The sequence below is a fragment of the Phodopus roborovskii genome, unplaced genomic scaffold (assembly GCF_943737965.1).
Source record: "Phodopus roborovskii unplaced genomic scaffold, PHOROB, whole genome shotgun sequence".
NCBI lineage: Eukaryota > Metazoa > Chordata > Mammalia > Rodentia > Cricetidae > Phodopus > Phodopus roborovskii.
In genome coordinates, this window is record NW_026126567.1 from 24,715,217 (window position 1) to 24,726,144 (window position 10,928).

The 10,928-nt window shown below is 39.1% G+C and overlaps 1 protein-coding gene across 1 annotated transcript; it reads right to left on the reverse strand.

Annotated features, from left to right (window-relative positions):
• Positions 1–4,896: 4,896 nt before the first annotated feature.
• Positions 4,897–10,717, reverse strand: Kcnv1 (potassium voltage-gated channel modifier subfamily V member 1). Its single transcript, XM_051202608.1, has 3 exons — positions 10,081–10,717; positions 8,718–9,247; positions 4,897–5,544 (listed from the first exon to the last, which is right to left on the reverse strand). The coding sequence occupies exons 1-3, from the start codon at positions 10,548–10,550 to the stop codon at positions 5,033–5,035; spliced, it is 1,512 nt and encodes a 503-aa protein (XP_051058565.1). The 5' UTR covers positions 10,551–10,717; the 3' UTR covers positions 4,897–5,032.
• Positions 10,718–10,928: the final 211 nt, after the last annotated feature.

Sequence of the window (10,928 nt, forward strand, 5' to 3'; positions counted from 1 at the left end):
AACGAAATAAACTTTCCCCAGGATAATGATTTGTTGAGGCAGCTTGAATTAGCCTACACATTTTCTATAAGAGCTAGTCAAAGGATTATAATGGAAACAAAACTTCAGCACAACAAAGATTTTGACATTTTTGACTTCCTTAGGAATTCTGTGTTCCACATATTCCTCTTATACACTAAAATGATAAGCAAACCACCCCTTGCATATTTGTACATATACGAGAGAAAAGAACAAAACAGGGATATGATATGACTCCTCATAGGAAGTATGTTTGCTTTATAATATGTTTAAACATTTTACTGTGTGTATTTACATTTTTTGCAGCATTTTTATTTAGTGTGCAGGACACAAGAATGACACAAGGTTTTGATGGATATAAGAACACAAACTTTTGGGGTCAGTTCTTTTCTTACATCATCAGAGTCCCAGAGTCTTCAACTCAGGTCATTGCTCTTGGCAGCAGGTATATTTATCTGCTGAACCATCTTACTGGTCCTTGAAATGTTTTTAATTTGTGTTCCCCAAATAGCTCAGAGGAAGACAATAATTTATTTCTTTTAGAATTCTAAATAAACTCCATATTGTTTTACAGAAATAATTCATAAATTTTTGAAGAACACCAAATGTTTCTATAATTATGCATATAAAATAGAGTTCTCATTTGGTTATCTTTGAACTTAAATCAGGTTTGCTTGCATGGAATAAATACATTGATATTTTATAAAATAACAATTTCACCTATGCAATTGTATTATGACGTACTTTAAATTTTAAATATTTTTAGAAATATTTGTATCTTGACAAAATTTATATTGTTAATAAGTCATACTTGTAGAAAATATTTTAGGATGTTTTCTGTTCATGAAAGTTGATGTATTATGGGCACATATGTATATTTTATAATAAAATTTCAACTCCTGATTATTCTAGAGACAGTTTATATTTGTGCTATAAAAGCTATGCATTCTCCCACAACTGTGTTTTTGTGAACACAATCCCACATCTGCAAATGTTTCTCGTAAGGCTTAGTGAATATATGGGAAAAAACTGAATGTGATTTTAGGGTAATTTTCTTTCAGAGTTAGGTAGATGAATGTTTCCCTGACCTTGCCATTTGATGCTTGTGGGGGTTAGGTAAGTTTTGTTCTCCTGATGTCTCATTTTTGTCATTTTACTTTCCCACATGTCATTGAATAGGATATTAAATACAAAAGAACAGAACTTGTTTTTGATTAGCAAATGATCTCTAATGCTCAGTGATCATAGGATTTTAAGTAAACATTTGTTGAACTGATAAATATGTGTAAAGTATGGGACTAGGTGGAAGGGTTGCATCTCCCTAGGAAAAGGACATAGATTAGATAGGGATGGACTGGGTGGAGCAAGAATGGGTGGACCAAATGAGGGGAGGGAGGGAGCCCGACATCTCTCATCAGTAAATGAAGATAGGAATGGATTATATCTAATCTAGTTGTTGGCTAAATGGACCCCATGGGAACCTCCAATAGCCCCAGGCCATTGCCAAGGTTATTGGCTGTTCTCCACAAACTGACAGTAAGGCTGTCCGTATTGCTTAAAACAACAACTACACAATTCATTGAACACAGCAAAGTCAAGCTGGTTCCTTCCACTAAGCACTCATGTCTATGCTGCTCAAACATACTCTGTGTTGTACCAAAGGAAAAAGGTTAACAACAGCCTAGCTACAAGGCCTTTAGGGTACAATGGTGACCTATCTTCAAGATACGCTAGTGCAATAGTGGCACAAAGCTTAAATCTTTGACTTAACACCTATTCCATAAGATAGAACCCATTCACAACACTGCTTTGGTGGCCACAAAACATAGACTCAATAGCTCAGAGACCCAAGAGGAACACCAAATACCACTATTTTGCTTAAGGGCTGTAGAAAACAAAAAGATTCCTAATGATATTCTGCTTGCATTCATAGGTCCGTGCTTTGCTCAGTCATCATTAGAGAAGCTTCCTTTTGTAATAGTTTGGAAGAAATACAGAGACCCACAGCCAGACAGTGGCAGAGTGTGAGACCTTCGAACACTCAGTCCTAAATGGGATGTCTCCATCAAATCCCTCCCCTGAGGGCTCAGAGAACTGTGTGGAAAAAGAGGCAGAAAGAATGTGAGAGCCAGAAGGGATTGAAGAACCACAGTCCTGTGTGCTCAGCATATAAATCCATAGAGACTGTGACAGCTTGCACAGAGCCTGCCTGTGTCTGTACCAGACAGGTTCCTCCTAGAGCCAAGAGGCAAATTTAAACAAGCCCCATTGCTAACCCAGAAGCTACCACCGACTGATACGTACTCACAAAAGAAAAACCAGTTCTCTCCATTGGAGTCTCACTGGGGAAACAGACCCAACCAAGGCCCAGCAGTAGATAGCAAACACAAAACAAAATTAAGTAATTAAGTGATATCCTTGGTGGTTCTTTGTCTCATAATGTCAAGGCAATTTTTTTTTTTTTGTGACCGTAGAGGTATTTTGTGTATGTATTATGGCTTCTGTTTTTGTGTTTTTATGGGATTCCTCTGTGTGTGTATGTGTGTGTGTGTGTGTGTGTGTGTGTGTGTGTGTGTGTGTGTGTGTTCATGCACACACATCTGTATGTGTTTCCTGTGCTTTTTTGGGGGGAGGTAATTTTTTTTTTTTTTTGCTCATTTCTTATCAGTTTTATCCTACTCCTGTTGTTGTTGTTTTTTAATGTTATTTTATTATTATTCTTTAGATGCCAATTTGTTTTCTAAGAAATGGTGTGGATTTGGATGAGAGGAGGGTGGGGAGGATCTCCGAGGAGTTGGGGGAGGGAAAACCATGATCAGAATGTATTATATGAATAAACTCTATTCTAAAGTTTAAAAAAGTAAAATATTTTAGAACATTACAAGAACAGTAATGACATCAATTGGGATATTAGAGGAAAACTACAGATTACACTTCAGCAATAATTCTTACTAGAGAAATTTCTAGAAAGCCCTGAATGAATTTGTTTTCTGTCTCTGCACATTCAGACAATGGATAGACTTATGTTATGGCTGGCGGTACCCAGACATGCTCTAGGGTCTATGACTTTTTGTAAGATAAATATTGCTGAATGTGGTGGTGCATGAAATTAATCCCAGCACTTGGGAAGCAGAGGGAGGCAGAGAGTTGTGTGGGTTTGAGGACAGTCTGGTTTACATTGAGTTCCAGGATAGCTGGGCTACATAGTAAATACTGTCTTTAAAATAAAGGACATTTATTTTAATATTATTCACTTATATTTTTGAAATTTTCTTATAGTATTCAGGAGAAGTACAAAGAAGCCACATAAATTAAAGTAACTTAGGGGGTAGTTTAAAACTCATGCCATCAAAATTCAAGCATGCTTCTTTGGTATTAAAATTTCATATATCTAAAATAGCAATGCATTTAAAATCAGTGATATCTTACCAATGACTGGCACCTTTCTTGCTTGATAGGTAGTTTGTAATATAGTAGAATTCCTTAAATACCATTGGTGAAATAGGTAGCTACATAATAAACAGCATGTTACAAATGATCAAGCCATGTATTAAGACAAAGAATTATCTTTATCTTTTTTGAAACAGGGTCTTACCCTGACTTCCAAGTGTCCTTGTACTTGCTATTGGGTCCAAGCTGACCTTGAACATGCTATGCAGTTCATGCTAGTCTCAAGCTTATGTTTCTTCTGTTTCAGCTTCCCAAGTGCTGGGATTATGGGCTTGCATTACCACACCAGGATTCAAAGCAAAATGTTCCTCCAAAATGCTCATTACTATTTACTTTAGCAAGATATTGTCTGTTTTGTCCTAATTCTATCCCTCATGAAGCTTTGATATCATAGTTATTCTATATGTATGCATATGTATTTCATGTATATTTGTTTTATAAATAGGAAGAGTAAGATTCCTACCCCAGAATCAATTTTATTTTCTTTAGGAGCTTTATTGCATACATCAGGAAAAGCAATAAGGGAATCCTTTGTTAGGCTTTTGAAAATATTACTTACGATTGTATTATAACCAGGGTTATTTCTTAGCTTTAGAACCTTTGACTTTAATTGTATGCCACATCATTTAGGTGTTGTATTATTACCATAAATACTGTCAAATTGCCCGCAAAGTCTGAACATTTGTTATTCACCTCCACAATCAGAAAGCTTTGCACAATATTTTTTAACAAATAAAAAGATCAAGTTCATCTAATGATACCTTTCAACATATTTTCGCTTATCAAAAGACTATCTCATCTTTTCAATGAATAAATTTAGGATTTTAACTACTCTGCTTTTACATATTCATGACTTCGTGATTTTGAAGGCATAACTTAAACAATTCATCCATAATGAGACATCTTATAAACCGTCTACTTTTCATAAATGACTGTGCTGCTTTCCTCTTTACACATCACACTTAGCTAGGATGATGAAGCTTTCCAGGCACTTGAAGCCTCACCTACTGCACTCTCAGCAGTCTGAGGCCACTTGCTAGTGGGATGCTGAAGGGCAGAACTCTGTCCATTTGGGCCCAGTGATTGGCACTGGATGAAAGATGAGATACCCTCTATAACCACCAAGTTTGAGTGTTTGGAGAAAATTTTTAAATAGCAAAAAGATGCTCAGTATGGTTTTAAATGTTCACTCATTTTTTCCCCTTTGAGCTGTTCAGGTCAATTTCCAGTTTAAAAAAAAAAATGGGGAAACCTAAAAACAATGACACATGAATCTTTAAATTTTGAAATCATATTAATTAATATTTGAAAATTCAGATATGTATTTCATATATTTCTTTTCCCAAATGATTTTGGTTGTATTATTTTGCTATGTTAAAGACATGTGTGTCAGAATAATCGGTAGTTGCTAAGGAGATGTTAAGTATTCTAGGAAATCAATACACTAGAAAGAAGATGAGAAGTATTCAGGAAACTCATCATCAATATACAGATATCCATAGTAGCAAGGCTTCATTAGTCCAGTCAAATGTACATAGGTTTTGTAAATGAGTAGAAGGTAAACTTAAAACCAGAAATCGTCTCCACCACTGCTTCTAGTACTTGCTCTTTCCCTGCCCTTTAATCGAAGCATCTCCATGATGCTCCTGGCATAGACATCTCTCAAATTCACACTGATATATGAGTCAGTGGCTATATTCTTGGTGAGTTTCTTGAGAGCTTCACGCTGTCTCACGGCAGCTTCCTTGAGTTTCAAGGTAAAGTAGCAAGCAGAGAAGCGATCATTAATAATGGCAATAGGCAAGGCCAAGACCAGGATTCCTGATAGGATACACATGAAGGCCACAATTTTGCCTGTAGTGGTGTCTGGTCTAATGTCCCCATATCCTACTGTAGTCATTGATGTTGTGGCCCACCACCATGCACAGGGAACACTTGTGAAGGTTGTGTCAGGAATGCTTTGCTCTGCAAAGTATTCTATGGTTGAGAATATAGAAATCCCCACAGATAGAAAGAGGAGCAGTAGGCCAACTTCTTCATAGCACTGGGTAATTGTCATCCCAAGTGAGCGCAAACCTGCAAGAGAAGACATGTTGTCAGGTATGAGCACCCTTCTTCCCTTCTCTTCTTCCCTTCTCTTTCCCTGCTGTCCATCCACTAGCATGTTCTACATAACCAATTGTCTGACCAATACTCTGGGGGATACATTGAAGACTAAATTATGACTTCTGTTTTTCCAGAAGCTTGTAGTCTTGTTGGTCAGGCCCGGTTTGAAGACTAAAGAGAAATTAAATACATCCATTCATTTACTTGTATAATCATTGAGTTCATGCTATTCCTGTCTTTTTCATGTGAAAACAAATGAGACTGAAAGACCGACGGAGGCCATCTTAGAGGTGTTTATCATTTCCCATAATCAAAATCCTTCGTAAGGATGTATGTGGAGGGTTCATGTGATCAAAGCTGCTTTCCAATGTATCATTTTGGCACTTCTTTTTATCATCACTTTGATGTTGCTCTCATATATTTTTGCCTCTTATTTTCTTACTCCTGATAAAGACTAATATAATCAGATGTTTCACTGATTGAAAGCCAGAGAGGAAGGGTATATTCCTTGGCAATCAAGTGAAAAAGTAGGAGTAAGTAAGACACTAATGACAACAGACATCAAATGCATCCAGAGGACATTTTTACCAGTGTTTAATAAAAAGGTTTTAGAATTCTCAGAATAATCATTAAAATTCTAGTCCTTATCTCCCTTGACCATAGAAGATAAAACTAAGCAACATGTTCTTTTGTTGGCAAAATGCATAGGAATGGAAGGACTGGAGATATTCACCGGCCATGAGGAGACACAGACCTATAGGAGTTGTCTAATACCTATAAAAAGTCTAAGTGCTAAAGACAGCAACAAGAACCCATTATAAATCAGGACTTGAACTAACCAATGAAATACCTTTTCCAAGGTTAGACAAATGATTTTGTTTGTCTTTTGAAATCATACCGACATGACAACACAAATAAATTGCCTCAAAAGCCCAAATCAATAAAAAGAGTACTAGTGATTTTTATTCACCCTAAGAGATGATTGGAAATTTATTAGAATACTATCCATAGCCATGTTTATTTTGAAGTTTTCTTTTCAAATATTGAGATATTTTGGTCTTATTATCACCTGTTTTTGAAGAACAATGTACATTAACTTTGAAGTTTAACTTCAAAAGACTATGCAGAATAACTTTGCGATATCTCATTAGAAAATTGTCTTTAGCATGTCTATGTGGAATAAACTGACACACGTATAGTGTTTAGAACAACTGATTTCATTTAAAGATAAAATATCACCCATATAACTGAACCTAAACACTCTTCACAAATACCATGTGACAGATGTTATCACTGTTGTATGTCATCTTACATATGAATTTGACATCTGCAGGGCTCTATCTAATTCAAAGCTATAAAGCCCAGATTTATACCAAGACTGTCAGGGATCATAACCAGTATTATACAATATCTCTCAACAAATGTTTCAAATATATGGAGGCTTATGATGCCTGTGGCCATATTTACTCAATGCTATACCTGACATAATACTATCAAACATTTATACATTTGTCATACACTTTAAATAAATTAAGGCTTTGCTAATACTTTGTACTTGCTTTAGAATTGAGAAAACATTTTAAGGGGTAACACTGTGGAAATTACAATTATTTCCCTTTTCTCTTACTTTGGGGAAAATGTAGCTGTCAGTGTTCTACAAACTGAATCCTGGGAAGTTTATAAATACTCATAGAGAACATCCCATTATCTGTGTCAGGAAACAAAGAGTGTTACTTGTAAAAGTTCTTGGAAACCCCATCATCAGATCCATGGTGTGTAAGACTAGCTAGGAAAATACATGACTAGAATTCTGTAGGGTGAGGCTTAATTACAGAGATGTAGGAAAATAAATGGTAGGTTAATTTCTTCATACATTAATAGGCAGACATAACTACCACCACCCTTAAAGTGGTCATTCAAATCTTTCTCTCTAGACATTCATGGCAGTAGTACTCTGTAAACACAATTGTTTGTGGATATATACCTTTGTATTGTGCTATTATGCATACTGCTCCCATGTTTCTCAAAAACACACAAGATTCCAAAATTACCTAGTTCAAAAATAATTGCATACTTATTAAAGTGCATGGTACAGAAAGTAATCTATATACTAAAAGTTTACATTCTGACAGTTGGGGTTGAATACTTACATTTCAACAGACTTGTGGGAATAGTCTCATTTTCTTTTAAGTTCAAATAGTCCTAGAATACTCAATAGACACATAACCAACTGCTGAGCATCATTCCCTTCAGAATAAAAGGATTCTCTTTAATTTCCCTATTCAATGTCCATTGGCATTGACTCTAATTTTCAAAGACAGGCTAGTTTGTCTGTGTCTGTCTGTGTGTGTGTGCGTGTGTGAGCGCACGTGTGTGTGTGTGTGTGTGTGTGTGTGTGTGTTGGAAGGCCATCAACACCTGGCCATCTCTTGAATGCCATAAATAAGAAAGACTCTTCTCCCTAGTCAAGAATAAAATAGTTTATGGCCTTATGTATGGTACATAATTTATATGTCAGTTATGTATGTTTTATGTTTGACCTTTGAGAAGAATATATATATATATATATGCATACATATATATCACTGAATTATAATAAACTAAAGGTAAAAGTTAAAAGATGATCAAATGGGCCGGGCAGTGGTGGCACAGGCTTTTAATTCCAGCACTCAGAAGGCAGAGGCAGGAGGGTCTCTTTGAGTTCAAGACCAGCCTGTACTACAAGACCTAGTTCTAGGACAGGCTCCAAAACTACAGAGAAACCCTGTCTTGAATTGAAAAACCAACCAACCAAGCAAACAAACAAAAAGATCAAATGGAGACAGAAAGCTCTACACCTCTCATAACATCTTGAAGATTTTACTTTCTAGTACTTTTTTAGAAGTGAGGGGAGGGCAAGACTGAAAGATGGTCTGTATTCATACTGTATTCGTATATCTAAGCTGTTTGTTTGTTTGGCTTTTGGGGTGAAGGGATTTTGAGACAGAGTTTCTCTGTGTAACAGTACTATCTGTCCTTGGCTTTCCTTTGTAGACCAGGTTGGGTTTGAACTCACAGAAATCTGCCTGCCTCTGCCTCCCGAGTGCTGGGATTAAAGCTTTTAAACAAAGGGAAACGAAAAGGCATCAGTGGAATATGAATACCTGTAGAATGCCTTCCCAGCTTTAGCATGCGGAGAGCTCTGAGGAGCCTCAAAACCTGGACCAAGCGCCCCACATTTTCCAGCTCCTGTGTGGTGTGGCTGCCGCTCAGGCTTTCTACCAGAAGAGTTATGTAGAAGGGCAAGATGGCAAGGAGGTCTATGATGTTCGGCACCTTCCGCAGGAAGCGGCACCTGTCCTTCACACACAGGAAGCGCAGGATGAATTCCCCAGTGAACCAGCTGATACACACATATTCCAAGATCTCCAGGAGTTGTAGGTTGAGCCAGCTTAACTCAGCTGACATCAGGGCCATGTTGACGATGGACACTGCCACAAAAATGATGGAGATGACTCCAAAGATCCGGGCTGCTGTGGAAGACCCAGGTTTCTCCAGGATATCCCAGAGCTTTTGGCGAACAGTAGGACAAGGTCCCTTTGAGAAGTCCTGTTCACTTTCGTGTTGACTTTCCTGGTCATCTGTGTCTTTCTTAAAGTCCAGCGTTTCACTCAGCTCCTTTCTTCTGAAGTATCTTTTAGGGAAGACAGCTTTGTGATTAATTTAGAAAATACACACAGATGCAAAAGAGAATTAACTTTTATAGAGAGGTCACACATAAAGTGTAGGAATTTATACTCGTATTTTACCCAGGGTGCTCCCTGCCTGATTTCCCACCTCCTTTTAAATGACAATTTCTCAGTTGAAATTTATGCAAACAGGATTTACACATAAGCAAGCAATTTTGGATCAATGAAGTTTTGTGATTTATATTCTGGTGACAAGAACATCTGTTTGCCACCTGGAGCATTTCTGACTATAAAAGAAAAACATCCCCCCGAAGGAGTCATATCATAGTAGTGACAGGTCAACAGTAAGTCAGTGTCACATCCTATATCCTTAAGGTCCTGAAGAGGTCCTTCAAGCAAGTTTTTCACAGTTAAAGTTCTGGTTTGATGACTAATAATAAACTAATAAACCAATCCTTTCATACGTATCTTTTGAGGCACAGTTTTCTTTTTCTTTTTTTTTTTTTTAACTCAGTTACTTAATTACCAGGTGTTTATTTAAAGTGTGATCAGCCTGTTCTTTCACAAGAAATCAGAATATTAGTTTCTGGTAGAAATGGGGCAAGAAGTTTTTGTTGTTGTTATATTTGTTTCGCCTTTGAAGTACAACGCACAGGTTGACTTTAGGATTCATTTCTAGCCTCACACAAACATCATACCTTCCAGTCAAGAGGCGGACACATCTATTTGCAAGGCTGAAGGGAGTAGGCAAGTTTACACAAAGCCTCAAGTCTTTGCCCATGCCTTCTTGTTCCACTCTCCCATGCTTTCCCACCCAATTGCCTCGCCCTGTGGTTACCTGTCCCTGCAGCAGGAGTCGATGCTGAGTTCATCGATGCCCCAATACTGGATCTCCTGAAGAAAGGAGAGAGCACAGAGCTGCTCCATGACGTGCAGGCGGCCGGTGCGGTAGTAGTGCAGGACATAGCGGAACGCCTGGGAGCTGCGGTCGAAGAAGTACTCGTTGTCCACCGGGTTGGCATCATCACAAAGCTCCAGGGGGCTGGGAGCGGCAGCCAGGGCTCCCAGGCGGCGGTAGGAGGCCACCACCACGGCCAGCTTGCCCAGGCGCGTGTGCGGGAAGCAGGACAGAGCCTGCTGCGAGAGCACGAAGCGGCTGCCGCCCACGTTGACCGTGAGGCAGTCCCCCAGAGCCAGGGGTTCCCCTTCGCCCTCGCTGCAGAAGACGCTGGAGTCCAGGGAAGTCAGGGAGCCGCTGTCCAGCGATGACGAGTCCAGCAGCGGCCGGTTGCGGGGTGACAGATCCATCCCGACCGCCTTGGTCTGAGAGCACCACGAAGTTGGGAAGGCTCTGGAGCAAAGCTAGGGTTTCCGCGAGGGTGGTGGCACGGCCCCTGCGGGCGGCAGGGATCTCCCAGGCTCCCAAGGGAGAAGCCTCCCACTTGCGCACCCCGACTCTCTTCACCCCCCTACCCCCCAGCTTGATGGCTGGTGTCGCTAGGGAGCTGCGAGTGCGCGGTAGAGCTAGGAGGCTGGGAGAGCAGGAGTGGTCGCGCGCACACAGGGAAAAGATCCAGGGAGGGCACAGCCCCAGAACACAGCCTTCCTAGATACAAGCAGAACCTTCTTTCAACTTTGTAACTAAGAACCCCCACCCCCACCTCCAGTCTACACGGTGTTTGGATT